The 25,642-nt window shown below is 53.0% G+C and overlaps 10 protein-coding genes across 10 annotated transcripts; 4 read left to right on the top strand and 6 right to left on the bottom strand.

Moving 5' to 3' along the window:
• Positions 1 to 38: 38 nt before the first annotated feature.
• J4E79_001654 (uncharacterized protein) lies at positions 39 to 1,356 on the top strand (the record flags this gene model as incomplete). Its single annotated transcript, XM_049350562.1, has 2 exons — positions 39 to 347; positions 406 to 1,356. 2 exons carry the CDS (start codon positions 39 to 41, stop codon positions 1,354 to 1,356), a joined length of 1,260 nt encoding a protein of 419 aa, XP_049214401.1.
• Positions 1,357 to 1,419: 63 nt separating this feature from the next.
• On the bottom strand, positions 1,420 to 3,581 carry J4E79_001653 (uncharacterized protein; the record flags this gene model as incomplete). Its single annotated transcript, XM_049350561.1, has 5 exons — positions 1,420 to 1,960; positions 2,007 to 2,525; positions 2,629 to 2,758; positions 2,811 to 3,382; positions 3,448 to 3,581. The coding sequence occupies 5 exons, from the start codon at positions 3,579 to 3,581 to the stop codon at positions 1,420 to 1,422; spliced, it is 1,896 nt and encodes a 631-aa protein (XP_049214400.1).
• Positions 3,582 to 4,246: 665 nt separating this feature from the next.
• J4E79_001652 (uncharacterized protein) lies at positions 4,247 to 4,817 on the bottom strand (the record flags this gene model as incomplete). Its single annotated transcript, XM_049350560.1, has 2 exons — positions 4,247 to 4,274; positions 4,390 to 4,817. 2 exons carry the CDS (start codon positions 4,815 to 4,817, stop codon positions 4,247 to 4,249), a joined length of 456 nt encoding a protein of 151 aa, XP_049214399.1.
• A 657-nt stretch (positions 4,818 to 5,474) lies between these two features.
• J4E79_001651 (uncharacterized protein) lies at positions 5,475 to 6,856 on the bottom strand (the record flags this gene model as incomplete). The annotated part of the gene is made up of 2 exons (XM_049350559.1): positions 5,475 to 5,563; positions 5,587 to 6,856. 2 exons carry the CDS (start codon positions 6,854 to 6,856, stop codon positions 5,475 to 5,477), a joined length of 1,359 nt encoding a protein of 452 aa, XP_049214398.1.
• A 588-nt stretch (positions 6,857 to 7,444) lies between these two features.
• J4E79_001650 (uncharacterized protein) lies at positions 7,445 to 9,180 on the bottom strand (the record flags this gene model as incomplete). Its single annotated transcript, XM_049350558.1, has 2 exons — positions 7,445 to 7,535; positions 7,577 to 9,180. The coding sequence occupies 2 exons, from the start codon at positions 9,178 to 9,180 to the stop codon at positions 7,445 to 7,447; spliced, it is 1,695 nt and encodes a 564-aa protein (XP_049214397.1).
• A 1,022-nt stretch (positions 9,181 to 10,202) lies between these two features.
• J4E79_001649 (uncharacterized protein) lies at positions 10,203 to 11,198 on the bottom strand (the record flags this gene model as incomplete). Its single annotated transcript, XM_049350557.1, has 1 exon — positions 10,203 to 11,198. The coding sequence occupies one exon, from the start codon at positions 11,196 to 11,198 to the stop codon at positions 10,203 to 10,205; it is 996 nt and encodes a 331-aa protein (XP_049214396.1).
• A 460-nt stretch (positions 11,199 to 11,658) lies between these two features.
• On the top strand, positions 11,659 to 18,308 carry J4E79_001648 (uncharacterized protein; the record flags this gene model as incomplete). Its single annotated transcript, XM_049350556.1, has 6 exons — positions 11,659 to 11,703; positions 11,751 to 11,824; positions 11,874 to 12,093; positions 12,143 to 16,104; positions 16,155 to 18,101; positions 18,173 to 18,308. The coding sequence occupies 6 exons, from the start codon at positions 11,659 to 11,661 to the stop codon at positions 18,306 to 18,308; spliced, it is 6,384 nt and encodes a 2,127-aa protein (XP_049214395.1).
• Positions 18,309 to 18,591: 283 nt separating this feature from the next.
• On the bottom strand, positions 18,592 to 19,408 carry J4E79_001647 (uncharacterized protein; the record flags this gene model as incomplete). The annotated part of the gene is made up of 2 exons (XM_049350555.1): positions 18,592 to 19,062; positions 19,115 to 19,408. 2 exons carry the CDS (start codon positions 19,406 to 19,408, stop codon positions 18,592 to 18,594), a joined length of 765 nt encoding a protein of 254 aa, XP_049214394.1.
• A 1,552-nt stretch (positions 19,409 to 20,960) lies between these two features.
• Positions 20,961 to 23,322, top strand: J4E79_001646 (uncharacterized protein; the record flags this gene model as incomplete). Its single annotated transcript, XM_049350554.1, has 5 exons — positions 20,961 to 21,082; positions 21,165 to 21,236; positions 21,284 to 21,946; positions 21,992 to 22,201; positions 22,251 to 23,322. 5 exons carry the CDS (start codon positions 20,961 to 20,963, stop codon positions 23,320 to 23,322), a joined length of 2,139 nt encoding a protein of 712 aa, XP_049214393.1.
• A 930-nt stretch (positions 23,323 to 24,252) lies between these two features.
• J4E79_001645 (uncharacterized protein) lies at positions 24,253 to 25,554 on the top strand (the record flags this gene model as incomplete). The annotated part of the gene is made up of 1 exon (XM_049350553.1): positions 24,253 to 25,554. One exon carries the CDS (start codon positions 24,253 to 24,255, stop codon positions 25,552 to 25,554), a length of 1,302 nt encoding a protein of 433 aa, XP_049214392.1.
• Between the last annotated feature and the right edge of the window lie 88 nt (positions 25,555 to 25,642).

Here is a 25,642-nt window from a genome sequence, read left to right as displayed (position 1 = left end):
TACTGTGCAACCTTACCGTCGCTACCTTTTCCGCCGCAATGAGTCCTCACAAGATTCCCGTCCTCCCATCACCCGATGCACTCCCTAATTACGGCATCTCAAAGAACGGGTTCTTACCTGCCGAGCCACCACTAAGACGCTTACCGCACACCTACTATCAACCCTGGGAGAAGATCGTTGAGCAACTTCCAACCCTCATAGAGACACAGCAAATACGGCAATGGGTCGATGAATTGCCCGTTCTCGATACGTTGCATCTCTCCAGTGAGGCAGAATGGCAGAGAGCACACTCGATGCTCGCTGTCATAGCCCAGGGCTACATATGGGCAGGTCCCGAGCCATCAGAGGTATGTCAGCATGAAATCGCAGTACTGTAAAGTCTACAGTCGCTAACAAGGAAGCTAGCGACTACCTCCAGCGATTACTGTGCCGTTCCTTCAGACTGCCGACTATCTTGAGGTGCATCCAGTGGCCACATATGCGGCTTTGAACCTATGGAACTGGACACCACTCAACGAAGACGCCGACTTGACGCAACCGGAGAACATGGTGGCACTACACACAGCAACGGGTACTGATGATGAGTCGTGGTTTTTCATCATCTCGAACGCCATGGAAGCGAGAGCAGGTCCATTGATCGAGGCCATGCTTGGTGCTATCGAAGCAGTCGAGACGGATGATGTCGCAACAATCATACATGCCCTGCAATACTTCCGACAGGGAATGCAGCGCATTGGCCAGCTCTTGGAACGCATGGATGAGCGGTGTGACCCGCAGATGTTCTACCACACCATCCGACCTTTCCTGGCTGGGAGCATGAACATGGCGAGTGCTGGTCTACCAAACGGCGTTTTCTACGACGAAGGTAACGGAAAAGGCACATGGCGCGCGTATCGTGGCGGTTCCAACGGTCAGTCTTCGCTGTTGCAGTTTTTCGATGCTGTCCTCTCCGTCGACCATTCGAGAAGCGGCGGCTTTCACGCAGAGATGCGTGGGTACATGCCCGGGCCCCATGCCCGCTTCCTTGATGATGTCCAAGCAATCGCAAATATTCGAAGCTACGTCGATAGCCATGCAGACAACACTGAGCTTCTGACCGCATTCAACGAAGCCGTTGCGGCGCTCAGCGGCTTCCGCGACAAACACATCGCCTTGGTGACCAGGTACATCATTATACCGAGCCGAATGGGAAAACCCACTACCGGTCCCAAGAGACGAGATATAGCTTCCGCCTCGACGGAGTTGGCGGCCGAAAAGCCGAAGACGCAAGAGTTGGTGGGAACTGGAGGTACCAAGCTGATACCGTTTCTGAGAACATCGAGAGACGAGACTAGTGAAACAAAAGTCGTGCATTGAAGTGTCTTGGGAGAGACCTTGAAGAAGAAACCCACTCGTGACGCCATCGCATCCATCTCGAATTTACGGGAAGAAGTCACCGCCCATCTGCTGGTCGTGGATGGGGAAAAGCGGTATGTCAGCCACGGATACGCCATCAAGGTTGTGAGTGCCCGGCTGCAGGAAATCCTGGAGACCCTGATCGTTCTCACTCGGCCATGGCATGGCAAAGAAGTCGGCATCGTATATAGTCCAATCGAGTGGCGCTGCGGAAGACACGTGGCGCTGAACGGAGTCCCGGGAGACCAGCGACCCGTGGCCGAGCTGTGCGTCGCAATCGTCCACTTGGACCGGGATGTTAGTTGACTCTCCGGGCAATAGGCCAAACAATTCCGACGATGCTTGCTTCCTTTTACGGCGCAGATGCAGCTCTCTCTTCTTGGCATGTGCAGTGGTAATCTTGAGCAGCGATTGTGCGACCTGTGAATATTGCCGGGCATGAGGGTCGACTTGACCGAAGTAGTCCATGCAAGTGATTGCATCTTTGCAGCTGTCCACTAACATAAGTCCTGAGTCCCCAAGAATGCCGACAGCAAGAACAAGTGTAGCCGTAAAGAGCCAGGATCTGATACCTGTTAGCCTACTCAATAGGGCAAGATAGCTTTACTTACACTATCAGTGGCATCTTACGAGGCAACTGCTTTGTAATCGTCACGACTAGCAGAGTATCCACTAACGTCGACGCGGCATCAAGTGCAGCATCTGCGTACTTGCGCTTCTCTTGGTGATCAGCTTGTGAGCCTCCGCTCTTTAGAGGAGCGCCCATGTACTCATATAACTCGTAGATGAGGAAAGGTCGGGTAAGTAGCATGATGCCGTAGTAATAGGAGCAGAGTGTGGAGCAAGCACCCACTACGGCTTCTCGAGAATGAGGTCTGGTCGTAAGATGAGATAATTTCTGCAGCCATTTGGACGCCCAGCTCTTCAACTGTCGCGAAACATAGTCTGCAATGCGTAGTGATATGCGTTTGCGAGAGTACACTTCAACGACGACACGCTCAATAATCATGAAGATCTGGACGCTGGCATCCAGTATATTGGCATCATCGGTTTCGGTGTTGTCTTCAAAAGTGTTGTATTTGACGGTGCAATCGACATCTGATGTGGACGGAGGTCGGCCTAATGCGTTGCTACATGGGGAAGCAGAGGATCAGCATATACTACCAGAGTGAAGCTGTGCAGACTCCGCAACGTGTGAGACTTTGGTTGAGGACATCTGTAGTTGTATCTTACCTTATCAACTGGTCGGTGACGCGAATGCTCTTCCAAATCCGGTCTCGCACCAGCTTGATGGTTTCGCCAAAGGATGCGTTCACTTCCGTTCGGTGTATGCCGATTGCATATGCGGCACGCGCAGCCAGGGCTGAAACAAGTTAGCGTATTATATACTGCCACTTCTTTCTCATTTCGCATACAGAAGTATAAGTAGGCTCCATTCGGCTGAGACGCTCGGAGCATGTAGATGGCTACGAGGGCAAAGCCTTGAACAGTAGACACGTTCATGCTGCTGCACATATGCTTCAAAAGCACATCCCGAGCAGTATTGAACCAGGCTTCTGCCTTTTCCTCGAATCGCTCTTGGGCGCCGATCGCAAGGACCAGATAGAAGACGGCAGCTGCAGCATCGTCTGAACTCGAATTCCTGCTGCCTGCCCATGCTTTCAGTTCGGGAGCAAGATCCTCTCGTTGGAAGAGCTGAACGAGGCCACTACTTGCAGCCATGAACTCGTCGACTAGTGCGTCGACCTGATGCACATCAATAGGAGGACATGAATGTTGATCCGCTGAATCAGGCCGAGCGATCTCAATGATGGGGTCGCGTGTAGCTTGAACAGTAGCTCTTGGATCCACCTCGGATGTGATGAGATGCCTGACTGTCTGCAGAAAAGACAGCGGGGCGCAGTCGCCAATGAAGATAGACTTTCCCTGGGCGTCACGGAGGATGCGACCCTCAAGAGGCACCACTGTATCGCCTTGTTGATCATCTCTGCTCAATGTTGGCGAGAGTGATGTTCCATCCTCGGCAGCTTCGCGATCAAGCCTTTGTCGCACAGCATCGTCCTGTTCATCTCGATCGCGGTTATGAGGTGTATGGCCAGTTGAACGGGGGTGATGACGGTGGATATCGTCGGAACGGACACCGTGAAGGGGAGTGTGACCGGCAGAATGCGCTTGCGGGCGTGCATGAGGGCCGCTGAACGTGCAAGTAGCCGCGCGATCCTTCCGAGTGCAATAGGCGCATGGTTGCTCACCGTCGCACTTTACCTTTCTTTTCTTGCACAGATCGCAGGCCGCTGCGACGCGCTCAAGTCTGCGCCGTTTCTCCGGACGCGTTGTTGCCAGTGCATCCGGTGTTGACATCTCGTGGAATAATGTCGCGTCAGCTGAGTGCGAATAGTTAGCAATCGGCTACCAGAGCGCGCGGCTGCACCCTGTGGTGAAAGGAAACACTCGACGGAACATCCGACGAAGCTGAAGCATCGGACGGATGCGAGCTTCGGCTGAAGACGGGCTTGCACTGCGCTAAGACTTAGGCCGACGCACAGACGTCATCGCGCGGACTCTTTCCGATCATCTGTCCGGCACCGCGTTCATCGGACAATTCTTCTACACCCGCGCATGATCGCGATTGTATTGAGCATGCTGTGTAGTAGTGTCTTCTGAGCTAATTATCTAATGAAGAGATATGTCATGTATAGACCTGCCCAATAGCCTCAACGCCACAATTTCCATGAACGCTTCACAACGCGCTGCAAGCCTCGCTTCTCAAGCGCGCCCTTCTCATGCCCAACGCCAATTGTCCAGACCAACGCGCTCAATATCTCCCCGTCAACAACACCATCTACATCCCTTAGACCTCTCTCCTCGAACCCCAACCTCTTCAAAACGTTTGCGCTTGCTGTATTCTCCGGTTTACAAAAGCCGCAAAACTCTTTGAGTCCTTTCTCGTCTGTAAAGTACTCCATCAAGCCCGCTGCAGCTTCAGTAGCGTACCCATTTCCAAGGTACCGGGGTAGAAATGTGAACCCGACATCTGGGATTGTTGGTGCGGACGGTTCGGACGGGAAGCGCGCGAGTTGCATTGACACGATGCCAATTGGCGTTAGTCGTCTCTTCGAGAAAGGGACGTCTTCGTCTTCATGCGGTGAATTGAAGTTCAAAGCTGAGTTTTGTCTGAGCGAGACCAGGTAGCGACCATAGCCTGTTTGCTCCATCCTCTCAATATCCTTCGCGATGAAGTTCTTCCCAACATCGCGAGGGGGTGTGATCTCTGTCTTTTCCGCATCGACTGCGGGCTTCTGCTCAGCGGGACCTGGGCTAAACACTAGCTCGTATGCGAAATCGCAATGAGCATCGTCCTCAGGGTTAAGGTGGGATATGAAGAGACGAGGTGTTGTGAGGTGGAAGTCAAAGTCAAGCATTGTGTTCACAGCAGAGAGAGCTTGTTTGATGGCCAATTTGTGCTGCATGCGTTTTGTTTTTAACACACTCGTTGATGGCTGCCTAGAGATGCGAGGAATGGCTCAAGTAAATCGGGTTTAGCCTAAACGTAACTGATCCTTCGCGCCACCACCAGATGGCGGAATCATGCAGCAACATTTCTTCGCGTGATGATAAGAAGCAACGAAGACGATTGATTGGTAATTCTAAATGGGTATATCATGCTACTGAAAGATACCCATATAGCATATGCAAGATTCTGAAAGTCTAAGGCGCCGTCTGTGTCGCAGTCGCCGCATTCCGCCAGTAGGCATGAGCTTGCATGGCTGGAGTGGTTGTCGCTGGAACGTCATCGTAACACCTGCCAAACCAGCCCTTCGAGGTGCAAGTAGTTGTCGGTGCAGCTGATGTAGTAGTGGTCGTGGCAGACGTAATAGGACCGGTAGCTGTCGTCTTGTCTTTGCAGCCGAACCATCCGGGCTTCAAGGAGTTAGTCATGTTCGCACTGTTTTGAGGTTCTGGAACTCACTGTTTGACAGGTACTTGTACTTGTGCTAGTTGCAGTACTTGATACGCTGGACGATGTAGTTGATACCATCGTAGTAGTCTCATCACGACATCCCCACCACCCAGGCGTCTTACATGTCTCCGTCCGCGTCCTCGATGATGTGGTACTTGTTGGTGTTGTAGAAGTACTCGTTGTCGTGGTTTTCGTCCCGTTCTCGAACTTCCATAGGTAGCAATCGACACAACCAACATCCTCTTCTTGGCATTTTGCTGCCTCGTCGTACTTCATGTACACGTTGTCAATGGCGTATCTAAGGCTGTGTGTCTGTGTGTTCTGCCTCCAACCCCAGTCTTTGACCACGTCGTATGCACACTTCTTTCCGGTATGGCAAAGGGTCTCAAAGGCGTATCCGCCAATAGAGCAGAAACTCGTCGCACCGTTGCAAGTTCCCATGTACACGGGGTCAGCGGTGTGCCCGAAATGGAAGCCACCTGTATTCTTCCTGAGTGGAGCAACGTCACCAGCAGCTGGTAGTCCTAAGCGCTTAGCTGCTAAGGCTTGTGGGTATGCTTCAAACGTCACCGCGGGGATACCGTGCTGCAGGCCGATCAGAGAAGCGAGGACGCCTCCTAGACTGTGCCCTGTCGTCATGATGTGTGCATCCGGATAGATTTTGACAACCTCCTGATACAGCTCGACAGTTGCGGCATAGTACCTGTTCGGCTTCCGTAACTCGTTCTTGACGCATTGCTCGTCGCAGCTGTAGGTGCCAGTCTGGCAGTCGCATACCTTGCGCCAAAGATATGTGCCGCCCTGGCCGCAACAGCAAGAGCCGTACAGGTTGTCGTTCTCTTTGTCGTGCACGGACGTTCCGTCGCCTTCGAACATGGCTACCGTCGTTCCCTTTACCGCCAGAATGATGGTGGAGTTAGTGTCGTCGCTGAACACATGGCCTCGGATGCCACTGTCATCCCAGCCAAAAGGGACCGACGAGTTGTAATGCCCATCGACGTCCATCCATCCTGCATCGTCAGGGCCGACTTTGTAAGCATCTTCGGACATGTTTGCGAAACTGATAACGGTGTTCTTGTCCGTGACATCCGGACCCGGAATATCCTCGGCGATCCACATGGGCGACATGGGGATCTGTGCATCGTAGCCACGTAACGCGGGCCTTTCTATCTTGACTGGTGCCGACTTGATAGTGAAGGGCCCGATGCGGGAGTCGATACCAGCAACGGCAAACCGCTCTGGAGTCACATCGAATCTTCGTGCTCGTGGCCCAGGTTGTCCAGCGCCGTGATCCAAAAGGTGGCGCAGAGTGAAGCCGTTTGGTCTTGATGATGTCTTAGTTGTGGTTTCCGCTAAGGCGGTCGGCTCACGGGGGTTGCCATAGCTAGTGTAAGTCCAGAAGATGCAGGAAAGCAACGCGACCTGCGCGAAGACGCCAAAGGCGAAGAGAATGGTAGAGGGCCTGCTCCGATGATTAAGAGTCGATGAGTTTGATGGCATGATTTGTGGACATTGCAGAAGAGACAACAGGGCGAGAGAGACGGGACTGTTATGATAAGCGCGGCGATGGCTGAGTCGCCGCTGCGCACGGGCGTAGATGGCTCGTGATGGAGGTGCTATGCCTGATTCGGTTAGCAGCTTATGCTACGTCACGCGTGCTTCATCCACGCGCTCATCTCATCCGACGTGGATTACTTCACGACTCGCGAACAACGTGAAAGTCATCGAGCAATAACGCGAAACTCTTTGAGCGCCCGATGTATTGATAGGCTATGGTTGCATATCAACAATATAGTTTGAGCGGAACGCGTCCCGCCGCTATTGCACCGGCAGCCGGCCAGGGACGATCAATGCACTGCAGCCCATCAGCACGGTGCAACTGCCGGTGTCTGTTTTCCACCTCCATCATGTCGACTTTGACCAACACGCTGGGCTCTGTCAAGAGACCGTGTGAGGCGTGACAACACGTCGATTCGCGGCGCGGGCGTTGAGCTCCACTAATTCCGGACCGTTGAGTCCTGGTCGTCCTGTTGAAACATCGTCAATGTGTTGAAGCTTCCTTTTCCATATCATCTCAGCAATCATCGATCATGGCTTTTCCCAAGCCGCTTCTTTATCCCTTGAAAGGTCGCCGGCACAGCGTTGGACAAGCTGATTGCCGCACAAATTGCGCCACAGGCTACGGGTATGACATGACTGGTCTTACAGCCATCCAGATACCCTTTCAATACCTGGTCAAGCTCATGACCTGAGAATAGCCCGCGGATCTGCGTCGCGCCAGCATCCATTATCTCCTTCGCGTCCAGTTCGGGCAGGTTGCGGGCGAGGCTTGAAAGCAGTCCGTTCGTGAATGCCGCTTCACTCGATGCGACAGAAAAGACGGTGCCAGTATTCTCCATGAAGAGCGACATAGATGTTACAGCGGCCAAGTCGTCAGCAGAAACGAGGGCTTGATTCGCAATCATCGGGATTTGAAGAGCGAGGCCTACTCCCGTGGCTGTCAAGAGCTCGAAGCCGACCCAGTCCCTGGTCGGTGTGCTGGCATCCAAGGAGTGTATCTTTACGTTTCCAGCTACTGCCAGAATTGCGCCCACGAAGAAAAAGGGCTTGTAATGGCGCCAGAAGGTGAGCGTTCCGTTAGATATCATGGTGAAGAGTGAGACGCCCATAACGAGTGGAATAAGTCGGACACCACTCTGCGAAGCCGTGTTGTTGTTGACGGATTGGAACTGGATTGGCAGTGTGTACATGAGTGGGAAGAAGGCGCCCGCGATGAAGGAAGCATATAGCAGATTGGCGAAGACGAGTTTGTTCTTGAACACGCGAGCTTGTACCATTGCGCAGCTTCCCATATAGCGTTCGTTGATCGCGAAGCAGATGAAAAGGCCTACGAAACCGATAAAGCTGCCAATGATACGAGCACTGGTCGGAGGCATAATGCCAATCCAGTGCGTAGCTAAGATGAAGCAAGAGAAGCAACCGGATAGCAAGATGGCGCCGTTAAGATCCAAGTTCAGAAGCTTCTCGCGGAGAGGTACATCCTTGGGCTTTCCTGGGTCATGGAAGCAGAGGAACATCGTGAGCGCGGCAGCGAAGCCGATTGGTAGACTGATCCTGTGTATTGTCAGCGCACGGATCTTGACCTTGCAATGCCTGCGTGGTTTCCATCCACGCGCAAAACATTTGGTGGAGAGTGTGTTGTAGACGGTAGAGCGGCCAAAACACAGATCGGGGTTCACGTACCAAAAGCAATATCGCCATCCAGGGCCGTCTGTCAGAACGCCACCCAACAATGGTCCCACGACGCTTGCAGATCCAAAAGTCACGCCAAACACGCCCATATAGGCGGCCCTGTATTGTGGTCCAGCTGTCATCGCGACGATAATGAACGCACCCGTCATCACTCCGCCACCGCCCATGCCAGACACGATCCTCCCGAAGATCAAAACCTCGCTCGTTGGTGCTGTTGCGCATATCACATTGCCAATTTCAAACACCGCAATTGCAGACATGAAGGTGGCTTTGAGGCTGAAGTACTGGTAGGCTTTGCCCCACGCAGATTGAAATGCGGTGTTGGTAATTGCGTAGGACGAGCCATACCAGGCCAGGCTGCTGATGCTACGGAATTGCGTGGTGATGCTCGGAATTGCGGTAGCGATAATCGTGGAGTCCAAAGCAGCGAGAAAGATGGAGAGGGCGAGGCCAACAGTTATCAAAGCTAAGCGGATACCACGCGGGTATTGAACGGGTGGTATAGCATCCTCTGGTGGGGTGTCAACCTTGGACGCTCCAAGGTTGGTGAGCTCTACTGGTTCGTCGCTCATGATGTCGTGCCTTGAGGCGATTTCGTCGAAAAATATGAGGTTAGAGATGGACATTCGAGATTGCTGGCCGTGTCGGTCATGTAGGGCGTAGTGTCAGCGCTAGGAGTCGGAATAGGTCAAGTGTCGGGATAAAAGCTTCCTCGGCAGGTGCTTACACCGAGCCTTGACACACAAACTCCTTCCTTCGCTCTTTGGAGCTCAGCAGGCTTAGCGGAACTAACAGTCGACATGAAGCTTTGGAGCTGTTAGGGAGGGATTCGCTGCGAGTCTGAACTGGCAGGCGATGCAAATATGGGCTTGGATTGAAGTACGAATAGAACGTGTGCGTCGGGGTCGACCAGAATTCTATCATAACCGCGTTTGATGTCACAGACGATGCTGTGTAATACTGTACTTAGGTACCGCTACTACTGCGTCTATTCTAGCCCGTCGGTACCTAGGCAAGACCGTGTGCTGCGATAGCTATACCTCCTGTTGCAGTCTACAAAAGCATTAGAAAATGTTGAATATATCTTTCAAGGTAGAAGTATACATCGTATTAGGAGCTAGCTACTTCTTAATACATAATGATGTGTATGCAGCAAACACGACACAGATTCTAGCCACCCTTGCAGCCCGGGCAGAGAGATATGCACACAGCCTATTGATACGAGTCTTCTTCGCTGGATTACTGGCACTTTGTTCTCATCTTTCTGCTCGTGCACGATGCGAAATCCCGCTACTGATGTCCGTGAGGCGTGGATGACCTCGGGCATTATCGCGATACGTTGCGTCGTCTGTGGGCCCGTATCTGGCCACTGATGCAAGCAGTCGGTGCCTGGCATGGATGCCTAGCTACTATAGACGGCGAAGAGCTATCGCGACCTAGGGTTTCATCAATTATCTTTGGTGGGGTTGGTGGGTGTTGATGGCCCCGGGGGACTGGTGAGGTTTGGTGGGGATGTTTGGGCTGTCGCTTCCCTGGCTGTCGGCCCGCAGCGCGTCATCGTTGCCAGCAGCCAGGCGCGTGTCGCGTCGAGCTTTCACACCTTCACACCTTGACGCCGCTTCTGCCCTCGAATCCTCAGCGTGCGCGCCAAATTCACGACAAACATAAAGGCTATAACGCCAAGAATAGCGACAATGCATGCGAGTGGAGCCAGGATGGAAAAGAGGGAGAAGACGTACGACGCCATGCCGAACGAGTAGTCGTTTGCGAGAGGCTCTGTCGAAAGCCCAACCTGCATCGCGGAGAGCACGATGGTAGTGTATGCGAATAGCGTAATGAGACTGTTAACGTTGTCACGCATAAAGGCTCCATACGTGCTGCAGCCGCTTAGGTACCCGCGCAACTCGCCCATGGCCAAGCGATATATCCAGTTCAGCCGCCCAAGTCTCAATTCGCCATAGTTGAAGCGTTGGTTGACGCGTGGGCGGTCTTCCAGCAAGCTTACAGACGATGCAGCCGACGCATCGATGGTATGCGTCTGTACCGAGGTGCAGACGACCTCGCCAACGAGCGCCAGCCACCCAGACCAAGTGACTTCTTTAGGAATGAGGCCGTGGTTGATGGCTAGATTGTAGTCAACCTCCCTTTCGATGAGCGCGACGTACGACAGCATGAAGCCCAGTGCCGTCTCGTACAGGTGCCGACGTGGGCAAATCTCCGTGACCCAGAAGTTTGGGCAGAGAAGGAAGCGAGGCAGCGGTTTGAGGAGAATCGACGACGAAGACGCTGACGACCAAACAAGATGCAGATCCAACTGTTCTGTCACCACAATTTCCCGTTTCTTGACCACTTGGTAATGAAGAGGTCGCGGCGCGCTTGGAAGGCCCACAAGCCATAACCATTTGTGGACTTCGTTCAGTCGGCGGACATCCAGCTCGATATCCAAGAACGCGCCGATGTTGTTGCTGACGGGCTCGATTTTGTAATTTCTCCGGTATGTTGCTGGCAGCAACGGAACCTCTGGCCCTGAACTACCATCCGAGCTCTCAGTCTTTAGCAGAGCCGTGCGGAACGGCACTGGGCATTTCATCGTTTGCTACACGGTATTAGCATGTTATCGGATGCTCACAGGGCTGCTACTGACCTCGCAGCAGTCAATCATTGTACGAAGAACACGGTTCTCGCCGGAGGGGAATGCGACAGCAAGAGAGGGCCGGAGTTCGTCGCCCAGCGTACTGGCGAGCCTCTACCCCGGTCCCGCGCCATCGCGAACAGCGCCAGACGATCGATACTCGGCAATCAATACAGTTGTGATCAAGCGGCTGTGCGCCATCTCATGCGTCTTACCCTTTTCGGTAACTTGGCCCCCAACATAAGCGGCCCCCAAAGTCTCCAAAGAAATCCACATGCAGGGGGTGGGTGAAGCCATCAGCGAAAACGCGGCGCTCTCCAAACTTAGAGCGCATACCTCACAAGATGGTTTTAACATTACGCTGTAGCCTTTAATTGCCAGTTTGCAGCGCGGGTTTGCTACAGCACCACGATTCGCGATGGCTTCGGCCACCAAGGTCCAGCATTCGAAGTTCGATGCACAGGTTAGTGTTCTGCTCACACTCGGTTTTCTACATGTTTACAAGCACAGTCTTTCAACCCCGGACTGAACGTTGTCTACCCTAGTGATGAGCAGACAACGTCAAAGTTCTCGGCCAAAATCGAGTAGGTGGCTGGAAGTCCAACGCGAGAATCAAAAGCTAATAACTTCGAGGATCATCGCCATTCCAGGCTTGGGAGCGGACCCCGAATATACATGGAAGAAGAGCAAAGTGCATTGGCTTCGCGATGCCAATATGCTCCCGAAGAAGATTCCACATGCCAAGATTAGCGTTTTCCAGTATCAGTCGCAGTGGTTCGGAAAAGGATCAGTCGACGAACGCATCGATAATGTCGCGAACAAACTACTACATAGCCTCGATAGGTCACGAGTGGTGAGTTAGTACGTACTCGTGATGACTACATGCTAACAACGTATTGGAGAACCAAACCAAAACGCCCATCATCTTCATCTCGCATTGTCTTGGGGGCATCATTCTCGAGAAGGCCCTGCTCATGTCAAGATCGCGCCAAACAGACTTTCCCAACGTGTATCCTTGGATCGCTGGATGCTTCTTCCTCGGTACACCTTTTCACGGCACGTCAAGCCAGTCCAAGGCAATGGTTCTGGCATCCATGGCTGAAGTCGCCGGCTGGGGTGCGCCGTCTAGTCTACTCAAGGTCTTGGAAAAAGACTCGGAGATCTTGCGCAGTCTACTCTCCGAGTTCTCTTATATGGCGCGAGAAGCTCAGTTTCGGCTACTTTGCTTCTGGGAAGAGAACGATAGCGATTTGGTTAACTATCTCGTGAAAGGAATCACATGGCTCAAAAGCAAAGAGCGCATTGTTGACCAATCTTCGGCAACAATCGAATCATTCGACAGCATCTCTCTCATGTCGGATCATTTCCAACTCAACAAGTTCCCTGGGCCAAAGGATGGTAACTTCACTTCCGTCTCTGATGAGATCCGTGAGACAGCCAATAAGGCGGATAGCATCATCAAGACGCGTCAGAACATGCTTCGACAATCTCAAGTCGATGATCGCACCTACCACAGCATGATGGATGCGCTCGGCAAAGGATTCGCCGACGTAGAAGCCGCCGTAAAGGGCACCTACACAGGAGCGAAGGGCACGAAGTCATCATCAGTGTTGGAAATCGAAAACTTTCAGACCTGGAAGAACTTGAACGCAAGTCCCATCCTTTGGATCCATGGAAAGGCTGGTACGGGCCAAGGTGCGATCGCATCTTCTGCTCTTGAACTTCTCCGAAATGCACAAGCAAACAACTCTATGATCATATCGTTCTTTTGCGACCAGGGCGACACGATGCGACGATCGCTGAAAGGTCTGCTGCAAATGGCTGTCCGCCAGATGATCGACATGGACCAAGATCTTGCCCGACACCTGCTTTCAGATTCTCGGAGCAGCAAAGACGCTGGAAAGCAAAGCTTTGACACTGAAGAGATACTCAAGGTGCCTGCTTTATGGATAGCACTACATAAGATGGCGCGGGATCTGCCTAACACTAAGATCTACATCGTGGTGTATGGTGTGGAGCAGCTTGCGGAAGAATCGTTGGAACAATTCTTGCGGTACATGTCAGAGACGCTAGAGACCGAGGGTACGACAAACGATGAAGAGGAGTGTCAACCCGTTAGATGGCTGCTTCTCAATCGCAGCGGGCGCCCGAACATCGAGAAATGCTTGAGACCGCGATCGTTGGAGATCAATCTGAGCGACGCGGAGAACTCTGCGCAGATTAGTGACGACCTCAAAGCGCACATATCAAACAGCGTCGACGAGCTGGATCTTCCAAGGTCTTTGGCATATTTCGTGAAGCGCCACATCTACTCGCGCGCGGAAGACAACTGGATCTACGTTAGTCTAGTCGTACAAGAAGTCAAGAATGCGTGGGTCCCCGGATCTACACAGCACGCACAGATCCGAAGACTGTTGGAGTCATTTCCGTATGGTCTGACCGACATGTTTGAGCACGTGCGAAAGCGCGTCCTAAACCCACAAGCGGAGGGCCATGAATACACGAAAGAGATATTGCGTTGCAGAATCTCGGCGTATGTAGCGCCCACCATGCGCGAACTTGCGATCATGGCCGAGCTACCTCAGCAACATCGCAACGATGTGGACAAGCTGAAAGCATACATAGTTCGCTGTGGTGCATTCTTCACCTTGAGAGGTAACGACTGGGATCTGGATAACAGCACTGTCGAATGGATCGACATCTCCGCACAGGAACATCTCCGACAGTATGCAAAGAACGACTTATCTCTGGATCTCGACGATGTTCAGCATGGCATCATCGCGTTGCGTTCGTTGGAGTATATATACGACGCCGTCAAACATCAAGACACCGCAGAACACGAGCTAGAGGACGATAATGAAGATCAAGAGGAAGAAAAAGAGGAAGAAGAGCCAGCGGAGGATCTTGAGGTCGAAGCAGAAGAGGCGACCGATACGACCGAAGCCGACAGCAAGTCAGTACACGATAGCGCCAGCCAACAAAGCGAACAGGACGATCATGACCAACAGGACGAAGACGATGAAGATGAAGAAGAAGACGAGGCTGATTCATCCTCGGTTGGAGAAGAAAATCAAGAGGAAGGTCTGCTAGACGTTGATCTACGATATCCTGTTCGGTACTGGGTGGAACATGCGAAGCGAGCACCACCGGATGTGCTCGAAGAGATTGACTTCGACCACTCGTTCTGGCAAGAAGCCTCGGACGCTCGTCAAAGATGGTGGAAGACCATAGAAGAAGTTCACAACATGACAGATCAAAAAGACGTATCGCCACTCCATGTCGCTGTAATCCTCGAGTTCCCTGCTTTAGTCGACCACATCCTTAGCCACAGGGAGACGGCGGATGTCCACTTACAAGACTCACTGGGTTTCCAGCCTCTGTATTACGCATGCGATGGTGGCTGTGGAGAGATTGTCAATGCGCTACTGGGAGCAGGTGCTGACATTGACTTTTCGAGCAGCAGCGCCAATCCTACCGCGCTGCATGCTGCGTCAAGGAACGGCCACTACGATGTTGTCAGCACTTTACTCGACCGCGAGGCCGATGTAAACGCCTCGTCGTCGGACCATGGAACAGCGCTTTACGCGTCTGCGGGCAACCTCGAAAATCGCGTCGTGAAGCTTCTGCTCGACCGCAACGCCGATGTCAACGTCATTGGTGGCGCTGGCCGAAGAGCGCTGAATGTGGCCGCATTCTCAGGCAATACTGAAGCTGTTCGCCTATTGATCGAGAGAGGCGCTAGTATTGACCCCAACGAAGAGTACTTCTACGGGTCTGCACTTGGTGCCGCCGCCCGTCGTGGACATGCTGATGTTGTCCGTCACCTCTTATCACAGTCGTGGAACCTGAGCCGACCGATGAAGACCTATGGAAGCTTCTTGAACGCAGCTGCTACCTACAACCATCTAGAAGTCTTCGAGATCTTGCTCGAGAAAGAGGAGCGCGTTCTCGTGCTCGAACAGGCATTGCAAGCTGCTGCGCAACGGGGCTACGATGCTATTGTCAACGCCGTTCTGGAAAAAGAATCCAAAGTACCGTCGTGCATCATCAGGTACCAGAGAGCGTTTTCTTTGGCCGCCTTCTACGGTAGAACGGAAATACTCAAGTTACTTCATCCAAAGGGAATCGATCAAACGCAACTAGACGAGGCCCTGTATCAGGCTACCGACAACGAGCACCTGGAGACCGTGGAGCTGCTTCTCGACTTTGGCGCCAACCCAGATACGGAAGGGCCTACGTATGGCTTTGCGTTAGCCGCCAGTGCATACGACGGTACAGCAGACATCATGAAGGCTCTTCTTGATAAAGGCGCGGACGTCAACAAACGCGGTGGAGATTACGGCACATGCATCCAGGCCGCTGCATGGCATGGTGATGCCGACAACGTTCGACTGCTACTTGAGCGCGGAGCCAAGCTCAATACTGAACCAATTGGTTATTACGGCACCGAGCTGCAAGCTGCTGTTCATACTGGCGATGAAGACACCATTCGCCTTCTTATCGAAGAAGGAGCTGATGTGAACGCATTCGGAGGGCACTTCTCGTATGCCATTGTTGCTGCGGTGGAGCAAGGCGACAGCACTGCAACCAAGATTCTGTTTGAACATGGTGCTAATGTCAACGTACGCGGAGGGGAGGATAATTGGCCAGTGATTTCATTGGCAGCATCTACATTGCTCACTGAAAACCTGGAGCTCCTCGTGCAGAACGTCCACGACATCAATGCAGCCTGCGCTAGAGGTACAACAGCTTTGATCAACTGCGCCGACTCATGCGATGCAGATGGGCTGAGATTCCTCATCTCTCACAACGCCGACGTGCACATTTCAAGCGACAAGTACGGTACAGCACTCCACGCTGCAGCGTAAGTTCAAGCAGCCCTGATCATCTTCAAAGAGACTAATTTCTACACAGGGCCGAAGGCGATGAGGAATGTTGCGAGGTATTGCTCCAAGCTGGCGCGGATGTCAACGCTGTTGGTGGGCCATATGGAACGCCGCTGCAAGCTGCTGCATGGGCCGAGGATATGGAAAGTGTCCAAGTCTTACTGAAAGCCGGTGCCGACATTAGCATCACGGAGCCCATATCCGGCGAGTATGGTTCGGCTCTACAGGCGGCTTGTGCTGCTGGCTCATTCGACATCGTCAAAGAGCTGTTACAGCATGGTGCGGCTGTCAACATCCGGCCAGCGAATGGAAAGTTTGGCGGTGCACTCTCTGCAGCCGCTGCCGGCGGGTTCGACAAGCTTGTAAAGCTTCTCATCAAACATCACGCCGATGTGAACGCTAGTGGTGGCCTACATGGCTTCCCCATCCTGGCTGCCGCTCAGTCTGGCGTCTTACCTGTCGTGCAGCGCTTACTCGACAACGGTGCCAATGCTTCAGCGCTGGGAGGCATACTTGGCTCCACTGTAGCTGCTGCAGCTTACGGGAACGACTTGGAAATTATGCGGTTGCTGATAGAACATGGGGCCGATGTACATGCAAAGGGGGGGAAGTATGGCGACGCCCTACAAACAGCAGCGATGAAAGCCGATATGGCCATCATTGAGGAACTTCTCGATCGAGCCATCGAACTCGTTAATCATCACGATGGCAAATATCATACCGCTCTCGTAGCCGCCTCATACTTCAACCGTATGGAGGTGGTTGTCAAGCTACTTGATGCTGGAGCAGACTTTCGGATTCAAGGCGGAATGTACCGAAGTGCTATCTCCGCAGCTGCCATTCGAGGCAACAAGACTATTCTGGACAAGTTTCTCGCGATGAAACCTCCGGATCACCTCTTGGATGAAGCGTTCGTTGAAGCTTGCGCTTATCGTCAATCAGCTTGTGTCGACGCTTTACTCAAGGCTGGCGCCAATGTCTACGCACGACATCCAAATCGAGGATCTGCAACCGAAGCACTTGATACGTCAGAAGAAGAGGATGAAAATTCCGATCTGGATGATGATGATGATGAGGAGGAGGAGGAAGAAGATTCCGATGATGAAGAGGAGGAAGAGACTGATGATGACGAATGGGAAGGTGACAATGTCTCCGTGGCTGGACAGACTGACGCAGGCAGTGTCACTGATGTCGAACTTGAAGAAGAGTTAACCGATGAGGACAAGATACGAAAACTGTTGAGAGAGGCACAGGACCGCTGCAAACGCAACCCAACTGTAAAGCGGTTCCGGACCGTGAAGCACCAGGAGATTCCAACAAGCCTCAGCGTTGGGATAAACCGCCGTCGCCCGGTACCACCATTGCCCTCGCAAATGGTTCGCAAATCCAGCATACACAGCGATGAAAAGGAAGTTGCACCACCACATGGGCAGCACTCTCAGGAGCCCTGGAGTCTGCCTTTTCACCTCAGACCGGGAAGGGCAGAGGCTGTAACGGTTCCACATGCTCAGCCGGCTGCAGAGGTCCCAGTATCATCGTACGCTGGCCATTCACCCCCTATACCCGCTCAGGGCAAACTTCAATCTCCACCGTTATCCTCCGAAGGTATGCGATCGTCCATTGACGACCGACAACGACAAGACTCGGCCTCTTCCCTCCCATCACAGAGATACAGCTCGATTGGATCCACAGCTAGCGTGCCGCAGCCTGACAGCACGACGTTGAGGAAGGGGAGTGCAGACCACGGACTCAAGAGGAACAGCAAGGCTGTCAATCGCAAGTCAGTCGCAAACCTGGAAGCAGTCAATCGATACCACCAGCAGCGGCAGCCAAGCTACTCAAAGCCCACACCACCGCTAGACCGATCGATATCCGAACACGACTACGCTGCTCAAGGTCAGCATATCGCGTCTCCACCACAGTATGGATCACCTCCCATTGCACCACAGGGCAACAACACTGGTGCTGTGAACCAGTCATACCCTCCACCACTGCCACACCGGCAATCACAGCAGTTCAATCAGGCACAACCTTGGTTGTATCCAGGTCCATCGCAGGCACCGCAGCCCCCTCACCAACAGTACCTGCCGTATACATCGCCACCGCTGCCTCCAACGCAGCAACCATACATGCCTTTTTCGCGTACAAGTGCAGCTTCATCTCCGGCTTCGAGGCCGAGTAGTCAGTACACGAATACAGGTAGCCAGTATGCACCTTGGGATACGCCGAACTCAAGTACGACCACGTTCAATAATGTGCAGGGTCAGGGCGAGGCGCAGGGAAGGAGGTGGGCTAGTGGTGGGTATGAAGGGCAGGGATATGGTTGAATGATAACTGTAGCACGAGCACTGTGAGGCTTTGTAGCGATGTCTAGTTTTGAAATCATGCGTTTGATGTTATTCTCTTGACGAAGCCTGAACGTGGTCGAATTCTTCCTTGGTAGCCAGTATCTGACCAACACTCACCTAAGCCAGCTTTCCATCCTTGATCAACGCACTCAACGTCTCATTCCCCACCGTCCACTCGCCAAACTCCTCCCCATACTTCTCCACCAACAAATCACTCACCATCCTTGCAAACACTACCGCACCCCACGGATTCAAATGTGTGCGATCATTCCCCGTTGTGCCGTTCTCACCCCAGTTATACGTGTCCGCGCCCTTTTGTCCAATCGCATTCACATACGCGGTCGATGCTTTGTTCAAATCTATGACGTGCAAGTCGTTGGCCTCGGCGACGTCTAGTGTGATGGCCGTCTCGTTCGACAGGTTCTCAATAACGCGGTTCGTGGTTGTGTTGAATGTGCGACGCGTGAGCGGAGAGAGGAGGATGGGCATTGCGCCTGCTTCTATGACTTCGGAGGCGAAGGTTGCGAGGTTGGTGCGGTAGTCTGTTAGGGAGACGCCAGAGGTGGGCTTTTGGTCGTTGTGGCCGAACTGGTGACAATTAGTCATGCTATCCCGATCCCTGATACGTGTGGTATAGTACCTGAATCGTCACATAAACCCTGTAGTCCTCCTTGTACGTGCCAATGTCTCTGGTTACGTTTGCCCAGTCGCCGCCAGCTCGGAACGATTTGGTTGTCGCGCCGCTGTGGCCGTAGTTATGCCCCGAGGAGCTGCTCGCGACGGTTGTAGAGAGGAACGCGTCGCCCCAGCCTCCGTTGGTGGCTGTGGTTGAGTCGCCGGCTAGGAGCCAGTATATGGGCTTCGTGGCTTGTCGGTGGAGTATGACTGGTGCTGCGAGAGCGAGAGGGAGGAGAGAGAGGAGTGTTGCGCGCATATTGAAGGCGTTCGATTGTCTAATGGGATGATACTATGAATCCTAGAGTGTGAGCTTCATCCAGTACATATGTACGTCGTTAGCCGTGACAGCGACAGCTATACCGCGCTCAGCCATTGCGCCGGCGGAATGGAATGCATAGATCTTCCAGATTTGGGTTGCCATATTGCATCTTGACTTTGCCTGAAGCAGCTCGACATGCGCTCGTGATGCGCGGAAGCATGGCCAGAAAGCGAGTGGTGGTGGCAGATCCTCGGGGAGTTGGGATGGATGGTAAAGGAGTTGCGGGGTGCGGCGCTAATCGTCAGGTACCTCGCGGCAATGCAGCCCGAGATGCTTCATGCCGTCATGAGCAGGACACGCCTACGACGCATTTCGCGACTCTATCTACTCGTTTCGCGTGCTGTAGCTGGTGATGCGGAAGGTCTTTGGGATGCGGAAAATGAATGCATTAGAGCCTCGCCGGGACGGATGCGAACGTCCATGCGACTCCCGATCAGATCCGCTATGCTAGGCGGCAGCGAAAGTCAAAGATTTGCTGATGCCGCATGGGTATCGATATCTCAGAGCGGCTCTTGATCTATACCGCAATCTATCCTCTGAATCGAATTGACATTGCTATGTCTACCTTTCCTAACTATGCTGCGGCCCTTCTCCCGCCCGTTCACCTCCTGGCCTACTCCACATTACTCGGAACCGAGCTGTACCAGACTTTCGTAATGACGAAAGTCTCCTACCAAGCTCTTCCCAGATCAGCGTTTACGACTTTGCAGAAGCGTGTCTTTCCAATATACTTCCAAAGCCAGTCGATTCTTTTACTCATCGTCGCTGCGACATTTCCGCCTCGTGGGCCACTTTCGTTGCTTGCAGAGAAGAGTGACTGGATCGCTTTCGCAGTCGCTGGTGTTACTGCTGGGTTCAATTTGGTTGTATTTGGTCCGAGGACAAAGGACCTGATGGTGGAAAGGGTTCACCAAGGTGAGTATCCACGGATCTTGGCGAATTCGTTGATAGCTGATGGAAAGACAAGCGACTCGCGATGGCAAAGCGCAGCTCAATGGGGCCATGAGCGATGACATGATGGTTCTCAATCGGGCATTTTCTAGAGCTCATGCGATGAGCATACATCTGAACCTCATTTCGATTGGTGCAACGCTTTGGTACGGTTGGAGATTGGCGTCAAAGCTACAGTTCTAGATTAACTGAGTGCGCTTGCAAGTTGTACACAATGAGCGAAGTCCCTCGTGGTTTGATGGTTCCCGAGGTTCCAAACGACGAAGCCTGGGAATTGTTAGAGCAGAAGAGGAAGTTTATAAAACTGAAGCGTAAGGGTTCAATGTTTCGTTGAGCACTCAATCGATACAAATGTGTCTTTGGAATGTCGTATGTTTGCAGTGTTCATTTCATGCTGGTACCTAGTTGACCCCAGGAGTTTAGCGTGGATGAGTAATTTAGGCGACCCGGGACGGATGTTGATCGTGCCTCCGTCCCGTGCTGGGTCTGGCTCTTGCCCTCTCCTCACACCTGCAGCGATCCTGCGCCATCGCATCGGATGGAGGAAACTGAGCAACCGTCCGCGAGAGCGGGTGTACCGCGAACAACACAGGCGTGCCAACGCTGCCGGAACCTGAAGACGCGATGTTTGCCGAGCGCCCAATCTGGACTATGTCAGAGGTAAGCCAGCCAATGGGAGCGTGATACTTTAGCCGTGGCTCCACATCTTCATGTCTTTACAAAGACGCTGACCATCCGCCAGATGTTTCTCAGCCGGCAAGGAATGTGTCTGGGCCGAAGCGCCGCGTAGAGCGAGGAAGCTGCGTGCACCTTCGTAAGTCGCTACCCGTCTACTTCGATCTCAACTCATGCTATTCGTAGTCGAATCGCGCAGGTCGAGCAAAAGATCGATGGCCTCGTAGCCAAGCTCGTCCATGCGGCTGACAGTGAAGTCACAACAGACTCAGCAAATGTATCGCAGCCAATCCCTAGAGAAATTGCAGCGGAGCGTTGGCGGAATCGGGGAGTAGTCAACACGGCGCCGGGTAGCTGGATGCCGACACCAGCCTACGAACCGAACGCCGTGCCGCCCGACCAAAGTACCGACGATGCGTCAGAGAGTGCCGAAGTCGATCGACAGTATCTTGAGGAAATCCGCAACATACACAGATTTGACGACCGTGAAGATGTTCCTAACGCTCGTGAGGGCATCTTTAGGACTTCGAAACGACCCGAAGCTCCTATCGAGCATGAGGTTGTCCAGCAATTGCTCACATCCGGCGAAGCAGACACACTACTGAAAGAGTATCGAAACATGTCGGCCACATTCCCTTTTGTTATGATACCGCCCCAAGTCACTGCAAGACAGCTCTATGAGCACAGGCCCATGCTTTCACTCGCGATATTTTTGGTGGCATCATGGGAACATCACACACGCCAGATGGCACTTGATGGTATCTTTCGTCAGGAGCTCGCCAATAGAACAATCTTGCAACCCCGAAGGACATTGGGCCTAGTTCAAAGCGTACTGGTCTATCTCTCATGGTAGGATGGTACCCACCATTGCCGAAAATCTACTAATCCGCGCAGGTACCATTTTGTCTTCAGCCACAAAACACAGCAAATCTTCTTTTTGCATAATCTCGTCACAGGCTTGGCTCTAGACATCGGCCTACACCAAGACTTTCAGCCTTTGATCTCTCCAATGTTGCCAAAGCGACCTCCAGCTCCACCACCACCAGCCGAGGAACTGCGCGAAAGACGCCGTGCATTCCTAGGCTGTTATTACCTTTCGTCCATGTATGTGCTCTCGTCACCAGATTATGACTTTGCATGCTGACTCTAGCAGGGTTGCGGCGGGTTTACAGAAGCCGAATCTGCTCAAGCATACTTCAACCATGACCGAGTGGGCGCAAAACTTGAAGCAGGATCGCGAGTACGAAACGGATGAGACCATTAGCCTTTTGATATCTCTGCGACAGATTGATGATCAAGTACAAGATGAGTTGTTCACAGCTGACACTTCGCAACTGCCAATGTCTGATGGGCGAGCGTTGATGCACGTTCGATTCATAGATGTACAACTCGATACATGGAAACGGGAGTGCAACGGTGTCCCCTCTCAACGACTACTCGAACTCTCCTTCTCATACGCCAAGATGCAACTGCACAGCGTAGCCCTTCGGCCGTCTCCTTCGGAGTTACCGGCATCGGTACGTTCATCACAGATCAACAGCCTACTCTCCGCTCTTGAAGCCAGCAAGCGCTTTCTGGATACTTTGCTTTCATTTCCAGCCCACGAATATCACCTCATATCGTTCTCGGAATGGATGCGATTACCACCAGTCATCATGACGGTCGCCAAGCTATGCATACCCAGTGAAGACCATGCCGCCATCGGGTGGGATACTCAAGCTGCTCAAGAAAGAGTGCGCCTAGATCTCTGTCTTGAATCACTTTGCTATCGGATGCAGACTCTATCGACGTTCGATAAAACAAAGCGACCCCACCCCGACTTCTGGCACGCTATGCGAATGATTAATGAACTGACAAAGAATTGGTACATTCGCAAAATCCGACCGGAGCGGTCTAGCCAGACGCCACCAGGATCTACGCCCAGCGACTCGGTTGAGCGGAGTGTGAGCGGAAGCTCATGTCCCATCACCAGCGCACCAACAACGTGTCCGACACGACACGCGGAAGATCAATACAATACGCTAGCAGGCACCAACTATATGGAAGACTTCGGCATAGACATGAACCACGTCCCCGTGACCGAGGTTAGCAACGACCCCTTCGCGCTTATGAGGGGTGCCGACTTCGACATGAGCCAATTCTTCGATATGGCGGGAGGTATTTGGGGGGAGGATAGCTACAACAACTATACTGGCATGTCTTTTGGAAACGGAGCACCGTTCTGATCCCCGTCTCAGGACGTCGAATAATCGCCACGGGCAGTCATGCGCGACTTTGTTCACGACAACTTGACACACTGCAAGACGTTGCATCGCGCCGTTGCGCTGTTCGCATTACAGATCACTCGTCTGCGAGCTCGTGGGCATGCCTCGAGGTCTTTCGCCCTAGCATGTGAATCAAACTGCCGATCTCACCTTTGTACAAAGCATCTCACATCGGACTGTACGATAACCGTTTACTTTGGTGGCATACAGTTTGTACGCGTTTCCAGCATGTTGGTATGGCATACGGTGATTATCCCAGACAATTCCGGCGTTGGATAGGCGTTTGACCAGATACAAAGTAGGCAAAACAGGCCTCTTCCAATGTACACTGTCGCAAAGCATCGCGTACTTCCGCTTACCGCTCATTAATACCTTCCTTTACGACACTAACCCGCCCACCGGGCGCCGTCCAATACCAGTCCCAAGATACCACGCACACTGCACCCCGCGTTTTTAAGTGTCAGATTCAGATGCCACGAGCGCGCCACGCGTGGTTTGGAAATGGGCTTCTCATCCATCGGGCCGCGACAAGGTGGTGTCGCTTATGAAAATGTGATTGGTTGCTAACGCGAAATTGTTGACGTTAGGCCCGCGCGCGAGTCGGCGATCGCAACAGGTTTGCACGTGCCTTGATCGCCCTGGAATCTCGTCGCATGTGTGACATCAGCTGGACCCTGCATTCACGCCTTGAAATCTAGGACATTGGCGCGTTCAGTGCATTGACTATAACTGGACGAGGATATATCTTGTGTGACGTACTCGCGGTTTGCGCAATCACAACATTGTTGATATTCGCTGCTTTCCTTGCCTTTTTCTTGCAACTCGCATTATACCTAACTCTACCGTCGCGTTTCTTTATCACTATACCCGAAATCTTACTTCCACTCTATCATGAAGTCGTTCAAGAGCTTCGTCAACAAGCGCCGCCAGAGCTGGCAAAATCGGGGCAAGCAGGAGGATAATCCGGCACCGGCACCACCCGCTCCCACTCCCGCCGACGCCGGCAACGAGAAGCGCGCAGCAGCTCCACAAGCCAACAACGAACAGCAACAAGTACTTGCTGCGGCCGCGCCTGGTACTCTCCAGCTGGCACTGCAGAACAAGTCCAACTCCGACAATGTATACTGCTACATCACCGGCCTTGCCCTGGAGCGAAACAACACCCCTCTCTTTGTGCAAGCAGACGGCCAGTCCATCTACTATCCAGTAGCCCCTAAGGATATCCAACAGCCCCTCCAAGCCGATGTCGCCATTCCACTTGGCCGTCCCGGTAACACTGTCAACGTCAGGATCCCCAAGATAGCTGGTGGTCGTATCTGGTTCAGCATCGGCGCAAAGCTCACCTTCCTCCTCAACCCAGGCCCTGCGGTTGTTGAGCCCAGCGTGACCAACCCAAGCGACCCCAACTTCAACATCAACTGGACCTTCTGCGAGTTCACATACAACGACGCGCAGCTGTTCGCCAACATCAGCTACGTTGACTTCGTCAGCATCCCCGTTGCGCTTAGCTTGACCAGCAACGATGGCAAGACCCAAACAGTACCTGGCATGGGCGCCGATGGCTTCCGGAGAATCATGGAGGAGCTGCGCGCGCAGGCTCAGCGTGACGGTCGACCTTGGGATAAGCTAATCTACGAGGCCAACGGGCAGCCATTGCGCGTACTGAGCCCGAACAACCTGCTTGTCGGCAATGAGAATGCTTGGGGAGATTACTGGAACGGCTACGTCCAGGCAGTGTGGAACAAGTACCGCAATGAAGACATGACCATCAACACCCAGGCCGCAGCCGGCAACCTCAAGGGACGTGTCCAAGGCAACGAGCTCGAACTAGGCGAGGCAGGCAAGTTTGCTGCTCCGTCAGCTAGGGATATCTTCACTTGCAGCACCGGGCCCTTTGCAACTGGATCGAACCAAGCGCGTAACGCGGTGATTCCCCGTCTTGCTGCGGCCTTCAACCGTAGCATTTTGCTAAACACACCGGGCAACCAGTTCCCCAACGGCAGCAACCCGAGCCAGTACTACAAGGACCCGACCACCAACCACTACTCGCGTATCGTGCATCAGATGCAGAAGGATGGGCGCGGGTACGCTTTCCCATACGACGATGTTGTTCCGGATGGTGGTCAGGATGTGGCAGGCACGATCTTCGCTGGCAGCCCGACGTTGTTCACCATCGCTGTTGGTGGGCAGTAAGCAGCTACTGTTGATGTAAGGACTAGGAAGTCGATGGTATGTTTACGATCTGATGAGTACATATTTCTTGAGCTTATTGTATATGTTT

This window comes from Alternaria viburni (assembly GCF_023758015.1).
Source record: "Alternaria viburni strain BMP 2772 chromosome Unknown scaffold_3, whole genome shotgun sequence".
In the NCBI taxonomy this organism is placed as follows: domain Eukaryota; kingdom Fungi; phylum Ascomycota; class Dothideomycetes; order Pleosporales; family Pleosporaceae; genus Alternaria; species Alternaria viburni.
The sequence above is the reverse complement of the archived record's forward strand: the minus strand, read 5'-3'. Positions and strand labels throughout refer to the sequence as shown.